Source organism: Microcaecilia unicolor, chromosome 10 (assembly GCF_901765095.1).
Source record: "Microcaecilia unicolor chromosome 10, aMicUni1.1, whole genome shotgun sequence".
Classification (NCBI taxonomy): Eukaryota; Metazoa; Chordata; class Amphibia; order Gymnophiona; family Siphonopidae; genus Microcaecilia; species Microcaecilia unicolor.
In genome coordinates this window covers 27,641,669-27,667,358 of record NC_044040.1, presented here as the reverse complement: position 1 = coordinate 27,667,358, position 25,690 = coordinate 27,641,669, and the positions used below count along the sequence as shown (strand labels likewise).

Below are 25,690 nucleotides of genomic sequence, written 5' to 3'. Positions count from 1 at the left end.
ATGTGGTTGCCCAAATGCCATTATACAAATGGGAAAACCAAAGCAGGAATGGAGGGGGGGTCCGACCCTTCCACAAAACAGGATAAGGAACAACAGGAAGGGGTGGAAGCAAAACCAAGTCCAAATGACCAACCCAGGTAAGCAGTAAGAGCGTTGAAAAAGTTTATTGGCACACAGGACCCTACATGGTCTGTGTTTCGGCAACAAGCCTTCCTCAGGGGTCAAATGCTTGGGAGTACAAAAGTGCCGTATGGGGGGCGTCAAAGCCCATCTAACACAAGCAATAAGGCACTGCATCCGAGGAGAAAGCGGTCTCCAAAAGACAGCGAACCAAACGGAGGGAAAAAAAAAAACGCACCAAAAAATAGAAGCCAGATTCTACAAACGGAGCTGAAACAAAGCCTTCCAATGCCTTTAATTTGAGACAACAGATTTCTCAAGAATATATATTTTTTCTTTTCTAGCTTTGCCAGGATCTGACAAAACACAAGATATTCTTTCATTTTTTTTAAACTTTCTGATGTGCTGCAAACTTGACTGCCACAGCAAGAGGCAACGATGCTTTACATAAATGATAGCAGAGTGAAAAAAACAAAACAAAAAGCTGGGCTGATTCCAGTGAACCCTAAGCGTGTGCGTGATAAGGGAAGACATTTTCTCTGGAAGAAAACAGCTTTCTGTAAAAGTTGATTTAAGGCTCTGGGCTCCGCTCTAACCACTGGACTTCAGAGATAAAAAGCAGTTTTATTGCCAGAATGATGAACTTGTGCTTCTGATATGAGACAGTCACTATTCCACCTGTACTATGGCATTCAGTGGCTAAAGACACCAGGCATGGGAAGGGGGGGGGGGAACTTCATCTCTGACAAATGCAGCACGTATTTAAGAAACCTCAAAAATCTGATATGCAAGATAGCCAATTTTGGTTTATGTTTTATGGTTTTATTAAATTTAACATGCCACCTTTCCTTACCCGACAGCAAAGCAGTTTACAAATCAAAATAGTAAACACGTTAAACAAGGAAAGAAACACCACCGCTGATAGCAGCAGGCATATGATGCCGTAAAAAAAAAAAAACAACAGACAAAAGGCAAACAGAAAGAGTAGAAAAATGTCAGTCTGTGTCTGAGGCCGTTACCTGTATAGGGGGATTCTATATATGGCACATAAAAAATCCGTCGAGCAGGGACCTTCTCTTCATGTTCAAGTGTACAGCGCTGCGTACGTCTAGTAGCGCTATAGAAATGATAAGTAGTAGTAGTAGTCGTTGGGATTCCGGAATCTTGCTACTCTTTGGGATTCTGCATGGAATCTTGTACTCTTTGGGATTTCAGAATCTTGCTGTTCTTTGTCCTTATCCCTTATTTGTCCTGTTTGTCTGTCCTAATTAGATTGTAAGCTCTGTCGAGCAGGGACTGTCTCTTCATGTTCAAGTGTACAGCGCTGCGTACGTCTAGTAGCGCTATAGAAATGATAAGTAGTAGTAGTAGTCTTTGGGATTCCAGAATCTTGCTACTCTTTGGAATTCCGGAATCTTGCTACACAGACCTTATCCCTTGTTTGTCCTGTTTGTCTGTCCTGATTAGATTGTAAGCTCTGTCGAGCAGGGACTGTCTCTTCATGTTCAAGTGTACAGCGCTGCGTACGTCTAGTAGCGCTATAGAAATGATCAGTAGTAGTAGTAGTCTTTGGGATTCCGGAATCTTGCTACTCTTTGGAATTCCGGAATATTGCTACACTGTCCTTATCCCTTGTTTGTCCTGTTTGTCTGTCCTGATTAGACTGTAAGCTCTGTCGAGCAGGGACTGTCTCTTCATGTTCAAGTGTACAGCGCTGCGTACGTCTAGTAGCGCTATAGAAATGATAAGTAGTAGTAATAGCAGACTTTGGGATTCCGGAATCTTGTACTCTTTGGGATTCTGGAATCTTGCTACTCTTTGTCCTTATTCCTTATTTGTCCTGATTGTCTGTCTTGATTAGATTGTAAGCTCTGTCGAGCAGGGACTGTCTCTTCATGTTCAAGTGTACAGCGCTGCATACATCTAGTAGCGCTTTAGAAATGATAAGTAGTAGTAGTAGTAGAAAACATTTCCGCCTACTCTTAGTGCTTAGATTTAGGCGCGGTATACAGTATAGAATACGCTTAGTTGACATCCTAACGGCTAAATCTATGCGCCTCCATTTACACCAATGAAAACATGGTGTAAATCCTGGTGTGCAGACTTAGGTGCAGAGGGCCAGATTCTGTAACAGTGCACGTAAATTCTGGAATGCCCATTTTCCCATCCATAGCCATGCCCATTTTTGCCTGCGCGCATTAAAATTTAGGTGCAGTGCATTACAGAAAATACTTAGCGATTTTCGCGCACAAATTTTAATTATTGTCAATTAGTGCTCATTATTGCTTGTTAAGTGCTGTTAACAACACTGATTGACTTGATAAGCCAATTAAGTTATGTGCGTTGTTATAGATTAGAGAAATCCTACATCCATTTCCAAAAACTTTTGAAAACCTTCTTTTTTACAAGCTATGTAGAACAGAATTTAGCATAAGAGATAAGGTTAAAAAAAAAAGGGTAGCTTAACTGTATATTAGATTTTTAATTTGTATTGGTTTTATTATGTAGTTAATTCTGATTTGCTGTGCTTTCCTGTCATGAATGGAATTCCTTTGTTTGTTTATCTGTATACATTAGTTGTTTTTATACATATGTAAACCGTTCCGTTTTGCAGTTGCAATAAGATACGGTATATAAATCAACATAAATAAAATAAATTTTAAAAATGCACTTGGATTTTGGCGTGGAACGCCAAGCGCTATATAGAATCCAGGGGATAAGTTTCAACACCTGCTTAGGCTTTACACTAAAGTAGGATAGGCCTGCTCAAACAAGTAAGTCTTTAGAGCTGACTTGAATCTCAAAAAGGACAATTCAGTCTCATTTATCTCTGCCTGGGGGATTTTGAAAATAGCAATTAAAAAAAAAACCCTCCTCCAATGCGTTCCTCTTAGTGAAACAAACTTAGAGGTCCTTTTACATAGCTGCGGTAAGCATAAATACATAAGTATTGCCATACTGGGAAAGACCAAAGGTCGATAGAGCCCAGCATCCTGTTTCCAACAGTGGCCAATCCAGGTTACAAATACCTGGCAAGATCCCAAAAATGTATAAAACATTTTATACTGCTTATCCCAGAAATAGTGGATTTTCCCCAAGTCCATTTAATAACGGTCTATGGACTTTTCCTTTAGGAAGCCGTCCAAACCTTTTTTAAACTCCGCTAAGCTAACCGCCTTTACCACATTCTCTGGCAACGAATTCCAGAGTTTAATTACACTAATGTGTGTTTACAGCAGCAAAAAAAATGGCATACTGCAGGGTGCGTTGAGGTGTCCCCTGGAAATTTTGCCATGTGCATGCAACTCACATGCTAAAAAATAAAATGTATTTTTTGCCACAGGGGTGTGTCTGGGGTGCGGACAATGGGCATGTTCTACGCTAATCAGTGCAGCTACACTGCCATGCGCTAAACGATTAGCGCATGCTTACCGTGTGAAGCATTACTGCCTACATAATGGGTGGAAGTAAGGGTTCACATGCTAAGGGCCCCTTTTTCTTAGCTGCGGTAAGTCCAACACGAGCTTACTACTCGCTAAACAGGAAGTACCACCGGGCTACTGCAGCAGCCCGGTGGTACTCTACACCCCTAGCGTGCCGTCATATCCAGCGCTGCAAAAAAATATTTCTTTTTGTAGTGCCGGAGTGTACCCAGCTGTAATCGGGCAGTGCTGCGTGCTGCACATTTACCTTCGGGTTAGCGCGGCAGCCCTTACCGCTACCTCAATGGGCCACTGCTTAACTTGCCACATAGCCATTTCCTGCAGGAAAGAGAGATTTCCCTTTTACCCACTGTGGTAAAAGAGGACCTCAGTGTGTGTGAAAAAGATACACTGGTGCCAGCACAGATCCCCTTTTGCTGCAGCTTGGCAAAAGGGGCCCTAATTTTTTTTAATACCTCTAATAGCAAACTTAGCACGTGGCCACTGATACCAAAAATAGGTGTTTCAGCCATTTTGTCCCAGCAGTAAAAATGGCCTTAGTGCATTGGAAAGACCTGCGTAAGGGTCCCTTAGGATTTAGGGAAGAAGTTATCAATGTGGGTTACTGTTAAGTTCAATTATTTTAGCACAGGGTCCCATTGCATGAAATGGGATCTTGTGCTAAAATTTCTCAACTTGTAAAATAACTCAACTTCACAGTAGCCTAGGTTGATAACTTCACCCCTTACAGTCTCTTATTTTTCAGACTAAGAAAAATGGTGCCGGTTCTATGCACATAAATTTTCCTGCAAACTGGGAGGACAATTTTTTTTAAAGCCTCTATTTCGGCATTAAAATACTTCTTTACCCATGGAAATGCCAACTTAAATTAACTGTAAGATGGTAATTTTGTAAGGGTTTTCAGAAGTACACGTGCCTTGTCTCACTGGGACAATAGCCTAATGGTTTGTGCAGTGGGCTTTGACGCTGGTGACCTGGAATCGATTCCCATTGCAGCTTCTTGTGACCTTGGGCAAGTCATTTAACCCTTCATTGCCCCAGGTACAAAAACTTAGATTATGAACCCTCTAGGGACAGAGAAAGTACCTGAATATAGGGGGAGATTCTATATATGGCATCTAAAAAATCAGCACTAAAATCAGTGCCGACTAAGCATATTCTATAATCAGCACCTAGATTCAGGCACCGATTATAGAATATGCTTAGTTGATACCTTAGCACCTAAAACTACGCACATCCATTTACACAAACAAAAACATGAAATAGATTTACGCACACCGAACCATATTCTATAACTAGATGTGTAAATTTTGGAACGCCCATGGAACGCCCATTTCCCCACCTATAATCACACCCCTTTTTGCCTGTGCGTGTTAGAAGTTCTGCACACTTTGTTACAGAATATGATTAGTGGGTTGTGTGCATAAATTCTAATTAGCGCCAATTAGTGCTCATTATTGCTTAAATATGTCTACTAGCACTATAGAAATGATTAGTAGTAGTAGTACATACTGGAGGTCCATCAAGCCCAGTATCCTGGCCGATCCAGGTCACAGGTACCAGGTGATCTCAAAAGAGTAAAATAGATTTCATACTGCTTATCACAGGAATAAATCTACTTTAATAATGGTTTATGGACTTTCTTAACTGGAATGACCAAGCTATGTGCGTACATTTACACCTACTATTTAGCACACACAAAGGGTTATGTCTACTAAGCAGGTTCTCATATTATTTCATTTTATGTTGTTAATTTGTTTTATTGTGTCATGATATGAATTTGTTGTATATTCTATGTGAGTTTTATTATGTATGTATAAAGTTGTAATCTATTGTTTACTGTGGAACACTTGGAGCAGAAATATCTTAAATTAAGAACTAAATAGTAAAGGACGCTAGGAAATGGGCTTAACACATGCTAACATGGGACTTTCCCGTACACTAATGCCCAATTCTATATATAACACTTAAAATCTTCCATGCAAATTTGGCCACAGGTCCAAATTGTGCGCACAATTTAACTGCTTAATGAGCCAATTGGTGCCAATAATTGGGCGCTAACAATTACTAGTGCTAATTGGCAATAATTGGAATTTACCGCACTATTCTATAAAGATGTGCGTGTAAATTTCTCTGCGTGGATCCGATATATTAATGACACCTGCAAGCCTGCAGTCTATTGAGGTGGAGCACTGTCAGGTACAGAAGGTATTTCCCTGTTCCTGGAGGGCTCAGCTTTTAAAATAAGAGTTGTAGGGGGATATAAACCTGGGTGCCCTGGTCCACAGTCCACTGAACTGACCACTAGGCTGCCCCTCTGCTCTACAAGGACGTCTGTGTGGCCATGTCTGTAAAAATGCTGACAGACAGGGCTGGTTTTAGACATGGTGGGGCCCAGGGCAGAAATTAAGAAGGGGGCCCCTGATCCCCTCTCCTCCTCGCTCCCCCTGCATTGCCACTACCAGGTCCGAGCATCTCTTACCCTTCTCCCCACCATGATCCGTTTCCCTTCCTTCCCTTCACCTTGCAGCCTTCTTTAAAAATGTATTTCCCTTCTCAGAGGGATCCCGATGCAGCAGCCATCCTCACAAGCTGTCTCTGGCTACCCCGAAGCTTTCCCACTGTGCCTTGGCAGGATCCGCCCAGGCAGAAACAGGAAATTTCAGCAGAGGGGGGTGGATCGAGGCGGAGAGGGAAAACTTCAGGGCAGCTGGAAGCAGCTTCTGAGTATGGCTGCTGCACTGGGGCCCCTTTGAGAAGTGAAATAAATTTTTTAAGAGGATTGGGAAGGTGAAGAGAAGGGAGGAGGAGAAGACGGACTACGGTGAGAAGGGGAAGAGATGCCTGCACCACGGGGTGCCCTGGAGCTATGAAGCTCAGGGCAGCTGCCCTATTTGACCCCCCCCCCCCTCCGTAACACCAGCCCTGCAAACAGATGTCCTTATCTCTGTTTTTTGAGCATTCATAATTTGGATGTTTCAGTTTGTAAAATGGTTGTTCATTTTGGACGTTCTTACGTATTTTCAAACAGGAAACCCCGTTTTTCCTGTTCGAAAATGGCCGTGAGATGGATTTTTTTGATGTCTTTTTTGAAAATGGGCCTAGAATAGGTGCATTTTACAGTCCACAAAGGTGCCCTGTTTTAAAATTACCCCACAAATCTAGTGATAGTTCTGTATTAGAAATGCTGATACATTACGAACAGCATGTTCTAGGCAGACTTACGTAGCTTAACTAATTGGCACATTTACAGAGTCATTCGGCTCTAGGTCACTGTTTCAAATTCAGCTGCAGTCAGTAGCAATCAGGAGTCATTACAATTGAAAAGCTGTTTTGTGGTCTATGTGAAATGACTTTGTGTTTCCATTCTGCCTCCCCGAGGACCAATATTCAGAGCACTAAAAATCCACTATCACAAGTTAGCACTAATTGGCACAATGGCTGAAAGCCTTGTGGAGAGGCCAAGGGCTGCACTCGCACGGACACTGAATTACCCTCTAAGGCAGGGGTGGGCAACCTGTGGTCCACTTTTGAATTTTATGTGGCCCGCAAGACAGTGGTGTAGCTGTGTGGGGCCACGGGGGCCTGGGCCCCCTCAAATTTCTTCTGGGCCCCTGGTTTTGCTGACGGGGTCCCCAACCCCCGCAAGCTGAAGCCTTGTCCAGCGCCGGTCTCCAGCGCTGCCGCATTGCCTGCCCTTTCTTCCCCCTCATGTCCTGCACGCTCTTTTTAGTGAAACTGAGCTCAGTTTCACTAAAAGAGCATACAGGACATGAGGGGGAAGATAGAGCAGGGCAGGCAACATGGCGGCGTCGGAGACCAGTGCTGGACAAGGCACCCCCGCCAACCAAGGTATTTGCTGCAGCAGTGGGTGAGGAAGGAACGGAAGGGTGGTGGGGGAGGAGCGGCAGGGCGGCAGGGGGAGACAGCAGACCAAAATTGCCCCCCCCCCCACCTTGGGCCCTGGCCCCCTCCCACCGTGAGGTCTGGCTATGCCCCTGCCGCAAGACCATGGGAAGTATATACAGAAAACATAATTAAGCAGAGTTTTGGCAAATTTAAATAGTGTATTTTACAAATGTTTTCAGAATAGCCACTCAAGCAATTTATTTCCATCATTTAAAATTATATTTTTACTTATTTATTTATCACAGAAGGTCTATGGAGCTCTGTGAATTTCTGGTTCTGACATAATGTAATGTTTCGGCCTGCTAGGGTCAGTACTGGCAATCATGCAGCCCTCTGTTATAAAGGTTGCCAACCCCTTTTCTAAGGACTGGAGGTAGACTCTCTAGAGCACGGTTGAGGCATGTCAACCAGGGCCGGTCTTAGGCAGGGGTGACAGGGGCGGTCGCACAAGGTCCCGGCTCCTAGTGGCCCCGCATCTCTGGCACATCTATCCTCCTGTCTCAGAATACCTTCTTGCTCTGTACCTTAATGTACATCCACATTTCAGTAGAGAGCATCAGAGCCTCCTTGCTGCTGCATCCTGCCCCATTTTGATGTCACTTCCTGCTTTCGCAAGGGCGGGATGCAGCAGCGATCAGGCTCTGGGCTTGGCAGCTGACGGGATATGAAAATCGCTGCCGCTGTCTGCTGCTCTCTACTGAAACGTGCTGGATGCACATCAAGGTATGGGGTGAGGTGGGGTTCCGAGAGCTCTAAACCTCCTTTTAAACTCTGATAAATTATGGCTTATGTTGGCGGGTGGGGGGGGTCCCCACTGAACTGGTCTGCTCAGGTCCCCGCAATTGCTAAGACTGGCCCTGATGTCAACAGGCCAGTTTTGGGAAAGCTTGCACTGCCATTCCTTATACTGTGCCAGCTTTTTTTTTTGTTGCTAGAAATGTAGATTTTGATTTTCAGTGCTGTTCTCAGTTTGAGGCACAGGTTGTTCTGGTGGAACTGTAAGACTGCCTGTGGAGCTATGGCCGTTGTCATCTACCATTTGTTAAAGGCTGAGGGCTGTAATCCAACAGGAGAAATCGCTCTGTGCTCAGAGTGGGCATCTCATGCAGTGCTGTGCAACTGGGCTACAAATCGGACACAGCAGGGGCTGGTGTGATTTACCATTCCTACAAAAAAATTCACACTTGGTGTTTGCCAGTGCACAGCAAATCATTTCGCTTTCAAGAGTTCTTACAGCCCAGAGTTCTTCCAGATGACCTCACGTCAAAATACTCAGAATGGAACTGATGGTGTGTCAAAAGTGTAAAATGGAGACCTAGGTCCGATCAATCTGTCCCTCTCCACAAAGAGATGTCTGGTAAAAATGAACAATTAAGTTCACAACTAATTACATTCCCAGTTTCACTGCAACAGTTAGCGATAACATAATAGATACACAGAGCTTTTGTCTAAAATTGACGTAACGGGACAAATATACAAACAAATAGTTGAAAGGTAGGTTACTTTCTATCTGTCCGATATTCAGCGCTATTTAATCGGCCAGGAATGGCTCCTGGAGGGTTACGTGGAGGGGCATAATTGAACAAAAACGTCTATCTCCATGGGCGTTTATCTCCGAGAACGGGTCTGTGAAGGGGCGGACCGAACCGTATTTTCAAAAAAAATAGACGTCCATGCTTTATTCGACAATTTGTGAGCTGGGCGTTTTTGTTTTTCAGTGATAATGGAAAATGAAAGCGCCCAGCTCAAAAACGAATAAATCCAAGGCATTTGTTCGTGGGAGGGGCCAGGAGTCGTAGTGCACTGGTCCCCCTCACATGCCAGGACACCAACCGGGCACCCTAGGGGGCACTTTTACAAAACCAAAAAAAAAGGTAAAAGAGCTCCCAGGTGCATAGCACCCTTCCCTTAGGTGTTGAGCCCCCCAAATCCCCCTCAAAACCCACCGCCCACAAGTCTACACCATTACTATAGCCCTAAGGGGTGAAGGGGGGCACCTACATGTGGGTACAGTGGTTTTGGGGGGCGGTTTGGAGGGCTCCCATTTACCAGCACAAGTGTAACAGGTGGGGGGGGATGGGCCTGGGTCCACCTGCCTGAAGTCCACTGCACCCCCTAATAACTGCTCCAGTGACCTGCATACTGCTGCCAGGGAGGTGGGTATGACATTTGAGGGTGAAAATAAAAAGTTGTGAAATGGCATATTTTATGGTGGGAGGGGGTTTGTGACCACTGGGGGAGTCAGGGGAGGTCATCCACGATTCCCTCCAGTGGTCATCTGGTCATTTAGGGCACTTTTTGGTGCCTTATTCGTGGAAAAACAGGGTCCAGGAAAAGTGCCCTAAATTCTCGCTAAAAACGCATATTTTTCTTCCATTATCGGCGAAAGGCGCCCATCTCTGATCGCCCGATAACCACGCCCCAGTTCCGCCTTCACCACGCCTTCGACATGCCCCCATCAACTTTGTCCGCATCCGCGACGGAGTGCAGTTGAAAACGTCCAAATTCGGCTTTCGATTATACCGCTTTATTCGTTTTTGTGAGATAAACGTCTATCTCCCGATTTGGGTTGCAATATAGGCGTTTTTCTTTTTCAATTATAAGCTGGATAGTAACATAGTAGATGACAGCAGAAAAAGACCTGCATGGTCCATCCAGTCTGCCCAACAAGATAAACTCATATGTGCTACTTTTTGTGTATACCTTACCTTGATTTTGTATCTGCCATTTTCAGGGCACAGACCGTAGAAGTCTGCCCAGTACTAGCCCCTCCTCCCAACCACCAGCCCCACCTCTCACCACTGGCTCTGCCACCCAATCTCCGCTAAACTTCTGAGGATCCATTCCTTCTGAACAGGATTCCTTTATGTTTATCCCAAGCATGTTTGAATTACGTTATCGTTTTCATCTCCACCGCGGGAGGGCATTCCAAGTATCCACCACTCTCTCCGTGAAAAAATTACTTCCTGACATTTTTCTTGAGTCTGCCCCCTTCAATCTCATTTCATGTCTCATTTCATGTCCTCTAGTTCTACAGCCTTCCCATTTCCGGAAAAGGTTCGTTTGCGGATTAATACCTTTCAAATATTTGAACGCCTGTATCATATCACCCCTGTTTCTCCTTTCCTCCAGGGTATACATGTTCAGGTCAGCAAGTCTCTCCTCATATGTCTTGTAACACAAATTCCATACCATTCTCGTAGCTTTTCTTTGCACCGCTTCAATTCTTTTTACATCCTTAGCAAGATACGGCCTCCAAAACTGAAGGTGGGGCCTCACCAACGACTTATACAGGGGCATTAAAACTTCTTTTCTTCTGCTGGTCACACCTCTCTCTATACAGCCTAGCAACCTTCTAGCTATGGCCACCGCCTTGTCACACTGTTTCATCGCTTTCAGATCCTCAGATACTATCACCCCAAGATCCCTCTCCCCGTCCGTACACATCAGACTCTCACCGCCTAACACATACGTCTCCCGTGGATTTCTACTCCCTTAAGCTGACTAAGTGCTAATGTTCAGCGTGAGATAGCCGGCTATCTCGGCTGAATATTAGTGCTTAGGGCCAGATTCAGATCCACTCTCCACCCCGACACATCCCCTCCAAAAAAAAAAAATGCTGCACAATTAGGGGCCCTTTTACTAAGCCACGGTGGACACTAGTATTTGCCTGCTGCACAATAAAAGTGCATCGCCGTGGGATGTACTGAGGCGTCCCGCAGTAGTTTGGCGAGCTGCGCATACTACTCTCACGCTAAAAAATATATATTTTTTTTTTGGCGTGGGAGGTGTGTCTGGGAGCTGAGAGTAGGCGTGACCGGCGCTAATCAGGTAGCATGGGTACACTTACCGCGTGCTGCCCGATTAGCCAGCAGTAGAGCGAGAGCCCTTACCATCTACTAAATAGGTAGCAGTAATGGCTTCTGCGGTAATGGCCACCAATTAACTTCTAATGCAGCTTAGCAAAATGCATTGTAATGCAGCACACCTAGGGTGCGAGGAAAACACACTAAAATTGTTGCAAACCATCCAACGTGGCAGCAAGACTAATGTTCAAGAAGTCGAAATACGAAACAGCAACTTCACTGGCTACAAATCAAGGCAAGACTACTCTTCAAGGCGAGCACCCTCATCTTCAAAATACTATTTGGAATGGCACCTAAGTACATGACTGAAACCAGAAGCTACCTACTTCTTATCTACCCAACTGCAGAAAAATCTACTATAATAAAACTCACCCTCAACGTTCTGAGGACACTGACGTCAGTGAAGCCAAGCCCTGACTTCCTTCAAAAAGGTTCGTGGTGGTGAAGCCACCAAAATTGCTCCAGGCCCCGCCCTCAAGGGCGGAGCAATGGCAGAACAACGAAGGGGTTGGCAGGGAGGGAGGCAGGGAGGCGTGGGGGGGGGTGGGAAATTGCTCCGGGCCCCACCCTCAAGGGCGGAGCAATGGCAGAACAACGAAGGGGTTGGCAGGGAGGGAGGCAGGGAGGCGGGGGTGGGAAATCGCTCCGGGCCCCGCCCTTGCGTCAAATGTCATGACGTTGGGGGCGGAGCAATGGAAAAATAACGAAGGGGTTGGCCAGGGAGGGAGGGATGTTGGCGATGAACACCTTGCTAGGGCCCGTTTCATTTGCTCTGAAACGGGCCTCTTTTACTAGTAAACTATAAAACCATCTACATAGCCGGATTCAGCTACCTGGGTTCCAATTAGTGGAAAGCAACAAGAAGCATCACCAATTACCTTCAATTCAGGAAAGAAATGAAAACCTACCTCTCCCAAAATTTCTGTACTTAACTATAAAAGCTACCGTCGTCCTACCTCCTCAAATCTACCTCCACAAATAGTCGATAAGCTACCGTCGTTCCTATCCTTCAAATCGACCTCTTCAAAATTCTCCAAAAAACTACAAGAAACTATTGTCCTACCTCCACAAACCTACATCTCTAAAAATTTTAACATGAGTGACTCTCTTACCTCTTCAAAATTTCCACAGACAAAACACGTCATAACTGCAAATTACACACCAAAATGTAAATTGTCAGCCACTTTGAACCGAAACTTGTTTCGGATAACAGCGGGATAGAAGAATGCATGCATGCATAAATAAATAAATAAATAAAAGGGCCCCTTAGTCTTTTTCCAAAGCACGACTTCCATTTAGATATAAACTTTAGCACACTATCTGGAAGAAGACTAAAAGCAATGGTGGGCAGACTGGATGGAGCATGCAGGTCTTTATCGGCCATCATTTACAGTGTGTGTTACCGTGTGACAGACTATTCCCATTTCTGTTTCACACAGCTAGCTGCTAATTCTAGCTTGAGGTAGGCTGAAACGACCCTATTGACGTTTTTATTGTAGCCATGTTGAATGTGCTGTACCAAAATGCTGAATCAAGGCTGACTTGATTGCGATACTGCAGTACACTATCGAGCTGATAGGTTTAGGCTTTTTTTTTAATTAGAATATTTGTTCTTGTGTTCAAACCCCTGAGAAGTCGTTACATTCTCAGCACGCCTAGGCCCATAACTCAGTGAAGAGTTCCATCTTTCACCCTTTGCTACTAAGTTACTGCAGCATAACTGTAAATCTTCGTTAGACAAAGTTCAGGCGCTAATTTGGAATTTATTGCTTCCCGTTATGAGTACTTAAAATGAGTACACCAAATTGCGCTTTTACATTTAAGTAAAATGTAATCGGGCGGGGGGGGGGGGGGGTGCAATCTTGCAGTGAAGTTTGATACAGCCCTGATTTTAATTCATGCACTGGATATTTCATGTTCTATATCCATATATGAAAGACTTTAATCAATTGCATGTTTAAAAATAATCTCTCTATATAAAAGGCAACACCAACGTTCTATGAAGCCTCCAGCCGGAAGTGTGAAGGGGGCGAGATATCCGGTTTCCCTATGAGTGTCTGCCCCGCCCTCTCTGTAACACAGTCAGTGAAGGAAAACAGCAGAGCACGAAATCAAATCACTGGCTCTGTAACAGTGAAGGACTCAGAGGGGGGAGGGGAGAGAGGCCAGAGGGCAGGGACACACACACTCCCACATGCACACAGAAGAAAACATTGCTAGCCCCCGTTTCATTTGCATCAGAAACGGGGCTTTTTTACTAGTAATCATATATTTCTTCATTTGCTCTGCAAAGTTTGATTGCTCCATTTTTGTCAATTACTAGGTCCTTCATGAGTATGAAGCAGTGGCGTAGCCAAGGGTGGGCTGGGGTGGGCCCAGGCCCACCAAGTAGCAGCACACCTATAATGTGGCTGGCAGGGACCCCAAGCCCCACTAGCCAAAAACTCCCAACAACTGTTTGCTGCCGGTGAAAATCTGCTATTTAAAAGGTATATGGGGGACAGGGGATGTTTGAAAGACCATATGAGAGAGGGAGAAACCAAATCATTTGTAGGACAAGGCGGAGTTCTACCCACCCACCTTGGGTCCAGGCCCACCCAAACTTGGGTGTCTGGCTACGCCCCTGGTATGAAGTTGCAAATCTTCAGACTTTGGATGCCAGAATATATTCTTTACTTATATAAATTAAAAATCACAAGCTTTGTCAATGAGATGGAACAAATTCTATTGCTATTATTCTTAACGATAATTAATCTATGCCAGCATTAAGGGCTCTTCACCTGGAAGACGGAAGATTGTTGCTTAATCATGAATCTCTTAGGGGGGTCTTTAACTAACAATTAGCACATATTGTCTGCGCAGGGCCTATAGGAATAAAATGGCCCTGTGGCAGAAAACATACATTAATGCAGCGGTTCCCAAACCTGATCCTGGAGGCACCGCAGCCAGTCAGGTTTTTGGGATATCCACAAAGAACATTCATGAGAGATAATTGCATGCACTGCCTCCACTGCATGCAAATCTCTCTCATGAATATTCATTGTGGATATTCCAAAACCTGACTGGCTCAGGTGCCTCCAGGTCAGAGAAACACCACACAAAGTGTGGAGGTGCACTTAATCCCCAGGAGACAAAGAGGAGGGAACAAAGAAAGGGTGGGGAAGATAGGCTCTATCAAAACAATGGGGGAGACGTATAATTTAATTAAACAATGATATTTATTGCAAATGGTTGACTCAACACAGCCGTGTTTCGGCGCCGTAGCGCCTTCTTCAGGAGTCTATAAAAACAAATATAATAACAGATATAAAACATAAATATTGCGAACCAAAGAAATATATCTATGTGTATATATATAAAATCTCAAATACACATCTCAAAAGCATATATGAATAAAAACAGGTAAACATACATAAAATGTCATAAGTACAAAAACATAGCGTATTCAAATCAATAAAAAATAAAGATAATGTCAAATAATATCAATTGGTGTCTAAAAGTATCAAATGCCATTACAATGGTGCCTCCAGGATCAAGTTTGGGAAATCACTGCATTAATGGTTAGTAAAAAATTCCTTTAGGGCTAGAATAAACTTTCAGGCAAAATTAGTGGGAAAAAACCCCCCACATAAACCCCTAGATTCTATATATGGCACTCAAAACTACACATGCAAATTCGGGCATGCGCCCAATTTGCGTGTGTAATCTAATTGAGTAATGAATTAATTAGTGCCGATAATTGGGTGCTAACAATCAATTACTGGCATTAACTGGCAACAATTTGGATTTGCGTGGGCATCTTGCTGAGCACTATTCTGTAAAGATGCAGGTGCAATTTTTTGTTTTACACTGCGCAACTGAGAAGTGGGCTCGGCCAATGGAGGGGCAGGGGCATTCACTATGATGTACGCAGTATTAGAGAATTCGGGCGATCTGCGCCTACACCAGGCTTCAGCTGATGTAAATCCTCACGCCCAAAGTCTGGGTGCAGATCCCGGCTCTAGGTGCCATTCACTGAATCCAGTCCAAAGCCTACAAGTCAGTCTGCTTGCATAATTTTCAAACAACACTTACTTTGCCTAAGGATTTGATTTCCTGAGACTTCTGGAACAGAAAGAATCCCAAAAGGAAAAAAAAACCTAGAGGCTAAAAGCTTGTACATATTCAAAGACAGTCGTGTTTGCTGAACTTGCCTAGCTGAATATTTTTAGTTATTATATGGACCAAATCTGGCTGTTTAATGGCGGTGCATCTTTGGATGTGCAACCACGTTTGTGACTCGCTTCACCACCAGTTGCTCGTTGAAGAGAAGGAACTGTGTATTTTTCAGTGCTTTATCTCCCAGTGTGTTAACCACTCAAACACTGAATATACTTTAGGAAGACTCCTGAAGAAGGCGCTACGGCGCCGAAACACGGCTGTGTTGAGTCAACCATTTGCAATAAATATCATTGTTTAATTAAATTATACGTCTGCCCCCATTGTTTGGATAGAACCTATCTTCTCCACCCCTTCTCTGTTCCCTCCTACTTGTCTCGTGGGGATCAAGAGCACCTCCACACTTTGTGTGGTTTTTCTTTGGCTTCTACCACTGGGCAACCTTGGGCTTTTTGCCAGGCTTGCTAGTTATGTCTCTAAATGTGTGGTAAGCACAAACCCTACTGCACTTTAGTAAAATTTTCCCTAAAGGCCTTGTTTACTAAGTAGCGTTATAAGCATGCTAGTGTCTTTAACACACGTTAACTGTGTACGCACCTACAATATCCCAATAGGCACCTACATGGTTAACGTGCAAGCTAATTGTAGGCACGTTAAAAACGCTAACGCGCCTTAGTAAACAGGACCCTAAATGTAACATTTTTCACTAACAGCACACAATACATCTCGCACAAGTTTTTGCCTGCATGATTTTTTTTCCTTTGAATTGTTGTGTGAAAATACATACTCGGGCAAAAGAGCTGCTATTTCAAAACCATGCAAGCAAACTAATTTCAGGATAATTGCATTCTGTTTGTTCTACTTTGGCCCAGAACCCAGTTTTGGCCCTTTGAGTGCCAAATGCATTTTGCTAAACCACAGCACAGATGTGCTAAAACATGGTCTATTGCCCCAGGCAATTTGTGAGCAACCTACAGAAACTCTTGAGTGAAAACTCCATTAGTTTTGACAAACTGCCCACATGTTGCCCGTGCATTTCCATGGCAATCTGTAGTTCTTCAGTGGTACACGCTGGCAGCCAGATTTCTAGTGAATACATGGCAGAATAATCTATGGGAAAGAAATGTTCCACTTACGCATCGTAGCTCCAGATTCTGGTCTGTTTAAGGAACTGATGATGACAAACCCAAAACCTTCATTTTCTTTGCGATGAATGATGACATCATTGGTTTGCAAGCTCTGTGAGGAAAAGCCCTCTGGAGGGGACGTATTAGTGGGCACAGCATTATTGCTGTTGGAGTAACCAGCATAGTCACTTCGCGGAGAGCTGTGGTGCGTTGACACTGAGCCTGGACTTCTACCATTCTCTGGACACGGTTCTCCTGAAAGACACACGACCATCAAAGTTACGGCACAGTACCACTGACTTATTAACCACTTTTATTTAATTATTAGGATTTATTTATGCCTGTTTGAAGAAAATCATTCTAGGTACTATACAGCAGGAATAAGCTTTATGAAGAGATCCAGCCAAGGTGGTGTAAAACATATGGGGCTGCATTCAGTAAAAGGCGTTCAAAATTTGGGCCTGAAAACAACTGGGGCGTTGCCCTTTATGGAATCACAGTAGGCGCTGTTTCCCACACCTAAGTTTAGGTGCCAGATTTACGCCTGCTGAAACCTGGTGTAAAGGCTGGCACCCAAGTTAGGCTCCCCTGACATGCCCATGGTCACGCCCCCTTTTAAGTTGTACATCTGCACTGTTCCCAAATATAAGAAAATCCTAGCTGAACACAATAATCCTATGACAATTTTTCAGTGAAAACACGGCAACTGGTGATTAAGTTTTGTAACCTTTAATAATTTGGATACAAACTGCATTCAATGGTCATTTTCTTCTTGTATTAATAATTTATTTTTTATGTTGTTGCACTGTTCTAAATGAGATATTGCAGTGCATAGAACTGTCTTTATAACATATCTTATGAGAGTTCATCACTGTTATATTTGAATCTTGTTTATTGCATCTATAATTGAAAAATTCAATAAAAATATTTGAACTAAGTTTTGCGCTAGTAGAGTTAGGTGCCGTGCCTTATAGAATAGGGTGCAGGGGGAAGTCTTCATCTGGTGGAGATTGGGAATCCCACCAGCTACCACTAAATGTGTGCTACTATTGGGTGGGCCTGAGTCCTAAGTGGGTGGGCCCTGGCCTACCCAGGCCCACCTGTGGCTACGACACTGATAGGGTATAGCCAGATGTGCATGCAAACTTTAATGAATGCCAATTAACATCACAAATCGGTTGTTAGCACTCAATTATTCATGTTAATTGGCTTGTTGCTCAATTAATTTACACATGCATCTTGGGTTCAAGCACAAATTTGGGTATGCAATTCGGGGCACCATTATAGAATCCGGGGGATGATCTAGATGTTTTAATACTGCATAGCACACAGTAAATAGTGCCTAAAAATGCTCTGCATAAATAAAGGGTAATTCTATACATTCATGCCAACGGGTAGGCACCAATTACAGAATACTAGCAAATATGCGGGTAAGACATGCCACTAATTGGCACTTACCATGATTCAATAAAATACACAGGGCCACCGAGAGACTGAGCCCGGCCAGGGACAATGCCGCTGCTGCCACCCCCCTGCCTCAACTTCACATACCTTGGCAGGTGGTGGCCCCCAAGCCCTGCCAGCAGGAGACTTCTTCCAGCATTGTTCTTCACTCTGCCGCATTGCCTGCCCTGCCCCTGTGGCTACTTTTTCCCTCACCAGGGGCGTAGCCAGACTTTGGCGGGAGGGCCCCCCCCCCCATTTTTGACTTCCCCATCACCACCACCCCCTTTGAACCCCCCCCCCCCAGCGGCAACCCTTTCGACCCCCTCTTCCCACCGCCGCCAACCCTCCCTCGCCAATGGCTACCTTTGCTGGCGGGGGTCCCCAACCTGTTCTCCGGCATGGCCGCGTTGCTGATTTGCAAGGGCAGGCTTCTGTTTCTGTGTGCAGGACATCAGACTCACAGAAACAGAAGCCTGCCCTTGCAGATCAGCAACGTGGCCGCACTGGAGAAGAGGACCGGCTGGCGGGGGTTGGGGACCCCTGCCAGCAAAGGTACCCAATGGCGGTGGCGGCAGGGGAGGGTTGGGGGGGGTCGAAGGGGTTGGCGTCGGGGGGGCCAGGGCCAAATCTATGGCTACGCCCCTGCCCCTCACGTCATGCATGCTCAATTTCGTCAAAAACCGAGCATGTGTGATGTGAGGAGAAAAGCATCCACAGGGCAGGCAATGCGGCGGAGTGAAGAACAGCGCTGGAGGAAGGCTTCTTCTGCTAGCAGGGCCTGGGGACCCCCGCCAGCCAATCCAGAGGCCCGAAGCCATGTGTCTGCTCCTCCCCGGCCTCTAAGCGGAGCCCGGCACTGGAGTTTTCTCTCTCCTGCTCCTGTCGGGACGCGATCAGACTTTATGGTGCACAATAGGTGGCTGTACTGGATATATGCATAATTTACGGAATACTGTAAGTACTGCCACATATCCACGAGCACTTATGCCAGCTGCTGACATGGCGTAAGTGATCTTGGCGACTTATTCGTGTGTAAAGTGGTGCTCTTTTCTCATATTCTATGAAGACACTTACTCGTGTATTTGCTCTTATGGAATACTGCTTGGCATCATGATTTGTGATGCTAATTTCATGGTGCCCCGCTAGGCACCCTTTACTGAATTTCCCCTTTAGATACCAAGAACAGAAAATAGATTGCCACAACCCATCAAGTCCACTGGACTCAGCATGTCTGATTGGTAGAGCTGTGCCCAGACGAAAGTGTGGTCAAAACACAATAAATAGCAAACAAGAAAACTTATTATTTTAAATTATTTAAAAATTTTAATTCATGAATCCAACAATTTGTTTTCAAACCTATAACTCACTTTTCCCTTTGGTTCAGAGTGGGGTGGAATAATGAAGCTACAGTACTTCTCGCTTATCACTACTATAACTACTTGGTCTCTTTACTATAACATTTCTGGACATATGCAACAGTATAACAGATACACAAAGGAGACAGTCACTGCTCCCCCGTTATTGCTCTAGTCAGCTATCAGATACTGTATCTTCAAGACATCTAGAGGGTCATTTTATAACATGGTGCCTAGGATAAGAGGGTAGGAAGCAGGGGCGCAGCCAGACTTTGGTGAGAGGGGGGTCCAGAGCCCGAGGTGAGGGGGCATATTTTAACCCCCCCTCCCCCGGCGCCGCTGACCTCCCTGGCCATTGCCGACTTTGCCCCCCCCCCCCGCCATTGCCGACTTTGCCTCTCTCCCGCTGCCTACACCCTCTCGACCCCCCCTCCCGCCGCCAACCCGCCGTCGCCTACCTTTGCAGGACGTCAGAAACAGAAGGAAGCCTTTTGCGAGAAGAGGACCTCGGCTGGCGGGGGTTGGGGGTCCCCCGCCAGAAAAGGCAGGCGACGGCGGGTTGGCGGCGGGAGGGGGGGGGGGGGGTCGGGCAGGTCGTCGGCAGGGGGGTCCCGGGCCAAATCTACAGGGGCCCAGGCCCCCCAGGCCCCACATAGGTACGCCACTGGTAAGAAGGCACATACTTAGATGCTAGCTTAAAACGAAAAGCAGGCATCTACTTTTCTTTATAAAATGCTAGCATAAATGGTCCTAGGGCAGGTGTAAATGTCCACACCAATATCTGTCACGCACGCACATAAATTGTAGAATTTTAAAATCTAACCCTCAGATCCTATAATTGATGCGCAAGTTAACGCATGCGTAACTGCACACTACTCTTACATGCACACACATTGGATAATGAGCCAATTTGGGCCAATAATTGGGTACTAACCATTATTTGCGCTAATTAGCAACAATTTGGATTTGCACATGTATCTTGCTAAATGTTATTCTGTAAAGATCTGTATGCAAATTTTTTAGCATGCAAATTAAAGGGGGCATGTCCATGGGAGGTGTATGGGCGGGTCAGGGGCGTTCACTAAAAATGTAAGCAGTGTTACTGAATACCGGGGATCCACACCTCACTATGTAAGTGAGGTGTGGATCCCCGGTATTCAGGATTTACACCAGGTTTCATGTAGCCAGGATTTACACCAGGTTTCAGCTGGTGTAAATCCTCATGCCCAAAGTTTGGCGTGGAAATCAGCTCTAAGTGTTATTCTATAAATGGCGCATAACTTGGAGTGCCGTTTACAGAACAGCAAAGAAGAAGAGCAAATAACAGCCAGCATAGTTATTCAATCTACCTAAATCTAGGCGTCGTTTATAGAATACTAGTAAAAAAGGCCCGTTTCCGAAACCAATGAAACGGGCGCTAGCATGTGGCTTTTTTTGTGTGTGTGTGTGTGTGTGTGTATGTGTCACAGAGTTATTTTGTGTGTGTGTGAGTGTGTGAGGGTGCGGTGTGTGTGCAGGTTGTTGATGTGTGTCTTTTTTTTGTTTTGTTTTTTGCTTGGGGGTTGTGGGATGTGCTGTGCCGGTCTAATTTTGCACATACCCACAGCAGGAATATTCTTCTCTCGTTCCAGCGGTGGTTCTGTGCTCTCCGTGCTGCACAGATAATGAGCCATTCTGCTGGGGAATGCTCCTCCCTTATTGTCACGTAATTTGCTCTGATTGGTCCGTCTTACGTTGCCTAGTGTTGCCTGGGAACGGTGTTGTGATGGTCCTTTGTGTTTCAGAATGTTGAGGGTGTTTTTTTCTGATTGGTCCGTCATGCGAGGGCGGGGCAGAGAGACATGGTCAGTGTTGTGGCTTCACCACCATGAATCCATGAACCCTTCAGGGAGTGACTGAGTGACTTCAGAACGTTGTCTTCAGAATGTTGAGGGTGAGTTTTATTATAGTAGATGCTTAGGTTAAAATGTTTTCTGCATGGATTTTCTAGGCGCCGTATATAGAATCTGGCCGTATAAATGGCACTTAAAATGGGCACTGGAAAAGATGAGGGCACGTGCCCTTTATAAAATCATGCTTAGCGCCAGTTCTTGCCCCTTATTTTGGGTGCCAGACTTACACCTGCTGCAACCTGGTTTAAATGCTGGTGCCCACAATGAGCGTGCTGACCCCATAACGACGCACGCCGCTTTTCAGAATGCCTCTGACAGACCCATGCTCCCCCATGGCCATGCCCCCTTGTGAGTTGCGTGTGATGGGATTTGGGCACCTTGTGTTATAGAACAGAGCGCATGCAAATCTTAATCGGCACCAATTAACATCAATAATTGGCCTCTAGCAGCCAGTTATTGCTTGGTAACAGCTCAGATCCAATTAAGCTGAGTGCACATCTCAGGATCGTGCCCAAATCTGGGTACCATACATAGAATCTGGGGGATAATGAACATGTAAATGTGGGTTGCCTAGGTTACAGAATCACCCTTTAATTGTATTTATTTCTGACACTTGGACAATACTGAGATTTTTGTCCACAAAGCAGTGGTTGCAGATAAATATACTTATGCTAAGATGCACGTTGGAAATTTGTACTACGGAGAGGGGTTAGCTGAACGTTGACTGCAATGAGTATTCATAGCTTTTGTATGTGATACAGGATGGGGGGGAAGGAAAGGCAGAAAATAGAAAATGTAACACTGTTCTTTGTTGATGGAATGTCCATTGTTGAATTGTCTGGATACTAACTTGCAATCTGTATATTCTGTCGGCACACACCGACAGGTTTCTCAGATTTTCTGTTATGTATGCTCTGGTATTGCTGAATAAAGATATTTAAACATAATTTACTCCGAGCACTCAAACTCGTGTGCTTGTGTGATGTTTGGTGAACTGAAGAACAGCTTAAGAAAGGCATTCATTAACACTGGCTACACATTCCTTCAGGACCAAAAATACATATGTGTCCTTAGATAGCAGACTAATAAAATGGTAGTGTAATGGTTAGTGCAGTCAGCTGAGAACCAGGGCAGTGGCGTTCCTAGGGGGGGGCGGTGGGTGCGGTCCGCCCCGGGTGCACGCCTGTCCTTCGTTCGTTCCATGCTCCCTCTGCCCCGGAACAGGGGGCAGAGGGAGCATGGAACGAACGAAGGCGCGCGCGCATGCGGCACCCCCCCCAGCGGTGTGCACCCAGGGGGTGTCCTTTCATGGGGGGTGTCCTTTCACCGGGGGGGGGGGGGTCGCATTGCATCGGGGGGGGGGGGGGGGCGCTGCACCCGGGGGGCGGGGCGCATCGGCGATCCGCCACGGGTGTCAGCCCCCCTAGGAACGCCACTGAACCAGGGGACCTGGGTTTGAGTCCAAATGCAGCAGCTCCTTGTGACTCTGGGCAAGACACTTAAACTTCCATCGTCCCAGGTACAAAATAAGTACCTGTCTATAATATGTAAACTGCTTTCACTGTAACCACAGAAAGGTGGTATATCAAATCCCATTTCCTTCCCAAATTGTGTTACTCGTTATAGTGTGTATACAGAATTTTATTACAGCAAACTCACAGGAAAGAGGGACAATTATTTTATTGTGCTCTGCTTGTAACAGCCCAAAAATTCGGGGACCTGGGTTTGAGTCCAAATGCAGCAGCTCCTTGTGACTCTGGGCAAGACACTTAAACTTCCATCGTCCCAGGTACAAAATAAGTACCTGTCTATAATATGTAAACTGCTTTCACTGTAACCACAGAAAGGTGGTATATCAAATCCCATTTCCTTCCCAAATTGTGTTACTCGTTATAGTGTGTATACAGAATTTTATTACAGCAAACTCACAGGAAAGAGGGACAATTATTTTATTGTGCTCTGCTTGTAACAGCCCAAAAATTCGGGGACCTGGGTTTGAGTCCAAATGCAGCAGCTCCTTGTGACTCTGGGCAAGACACTTAAACTTCCATCGTCCCAGGTACAAAATAAGTACCTGTCTATAATATGTAAACTGCTTTCACTGTAACCACAGAAAGGTGGTATATCAAATCCCATTTCCTTCCCAAATTGTGTTACTCGTTATAGTGTGTATACAGAATTTTATTACAGCAAACTCACAGGAAAGAGGGACAATTATTTATTGTGCTCTGCTTGTAGCAGCCCAAAAATTCGGGGACCTGGGTTTGAGTCCAAATGCAGCAGCTCCTTGTGACTCTGGGCAAGACACTTAAACTTCCATCGTCCCAGGTACAAAATAAGTACCTGTCTATAATATGTAAACTGCTTTCACTGTAACCACAGAAAGGTGGTATATCAAATCCCATTTCCTTCCCAAATTGTGTTACTCGTTATAGTGTGTATACAGAATTTTATTACAGCAAACTCACAGGAAAGAGGGACAATTATTTTATTGTGCTCTGCTTGTAGCAGCCCAAAAATTCGGGGACCTGGGTTTGAGTCCAAATGCAGCAGCTCCTTGTGACTCTGGGCAAGACACTTAAACTTCCATCGTCCCAGGTACAAAATAAGTACCTGTCTATAATATGTAAACTGCTTTCACTGTAACCACAGAAAGGTGGTATATCAAATCCCATTTCCTTCCCAAATTGTGTTACTCGTTATAGTGTGTATACAGAATTTTATTACAGCAAACTCACAGGAAAAAGGGACAATTATTTTATTGTGCTCTGCTTGTAGCAGCCCAAAAATTCGGCAACAAGCAGAAGCCATGACACAGCGAGCTGTGACGTCTTAACACATGGTTGGAAGAAAATCACGCGCTTCCAAGCAAAATATCTTGCAAATGGCCAGCTATATTTCTCATTCAATGATGGCTTCTTCGCATGGTTTTAGCTTTATTAATTCTCAAACGTTCCATGGCTCGGAGGCTTAGGGAAATGACACTGGTAAATCTACTGGGAAATGTCTGAAGAGATTTCTAACCTATTATCTATGACAATGGGGACTTGGTGGAAGAGGTTCAGAAAAAGGACACAACAGGTTAAAAACTGCCTGGCGCTTATCGAACAGATTTACTAATCTTTTTCTCCCACAGGTAGAGAATTGGAAAAAAGCTTTCATAAATCAGGCCAAGAGTAAACAAACACCTGCAAACTCTGCTCTGGAACATGTCTACTCAGATCCCTTATACATCTGCTTTTGGGAGCCCAGCCACGCAGACTCTGCTGTTAATAAATGTTTACGTGTGCATGAATGTCTCTGCTCGGGCTGAGGCAATAATGTTATTATTATTTACTGGGTGGATCTCAAAAAACGTACTTTACACACTTAATACAAGAATAAAAGCAGCATAACAAGTAATTAAATACTGTGAATAAAAATAAGAATGACAGGACTGTGCTTAAGAAGACAGCCTGCAAAATATGTGAACGTTTTTCTTCTAACGGAAGGAGACTGTATTAACTATCCTTCAAAACCTCTGTCCAGAGGGATATTTTTGTCTTCTTCTATAGAATTTATGTAACTTGCAGGCTGGGTCTTCAGAGACAAGCTGCCTTTCTTGTACAAAGTAAACATGATCTATTTAGGAGCCGCTCTTTCCTCAGACAAACCAGCGTCCTCTATCAGCCCTTGCATGACTTAGAAATAAAATGTTCACAGATAGTCAGGGGAAAATAAGCACAAACAATTATGATGCTGCCACATTAGGACTGAAAATCTCTAAGAGTTATTGGACCAAATCTGCCACTAAATGCCACAGCCAGTGACGAGAAAGATCTCATTTTCTAGCTGTCATGTTTGGGAAGGCTGAAAATAGTTTATGTCCTCCAGGCTGCAGCAGGAAGAAAATGATCTTACCCCGGTGAAATGACCAGAAGCTCTTCTAGAAATGAACATAACGGCTTCCCAACTCTCAGTGAACACAAAAAACTTTTCTGAAACATTTTTGTTGCGGAGGTTTACAAGAACGCATTTTCTCCTGAGGTGTTTACATTTCCCTATGCGTTGTGCAAAGAGATTGTATGCTCACTCCTATAACTTATTAAACACTGGTGAATAAAATTTTATTATATATATATATATATACACACACACACTCATTTTCACTAACGCATGCCTAATACAGCATACGCTAAAGAATTCCGTATTAGTTTCACCATCTGCATGTCCTAAGCACATGGTATTATTTATTATTATATATTATTTATTGCATTTGTACCCCACATTATCCCACCTTTTTGCAGGCTCAATGTGGCTTACAGAGTAAGGTTATGATAAAGTCAGTACATGATTTAAATACAGTTGATCATAAGCTGAGGTAAGAGAGGTGGT

The 25,690-nt window shown here is 44.6% G+C and overlaps 1 protein-coding gene across 1 annotated transcript in view; it reads right to left on the bottom strand.

Annotated features, from left to right (window-relative positions):
- The window catches only part of MAGI2 (membrane associated guanylate kinase, WW and PDZ domain containing 2), a 1,230,330-nt gene that overhangs the window by 144,423 nt on the left and 1,060,217 nt on the right, over window positions 1–25,690 (bottom strand). Inside the window, exon 15 of the mRNA XM_030216294.1 lies at window positions 16,633–16,878. Coding sequence (XP_030072154.1) covers window positions 16,633–16,878 — 246 coding nt within the window. The remainder of the gene's footprint in view (window positions 1–16,632; window positions 16,879–25,690) is intronic.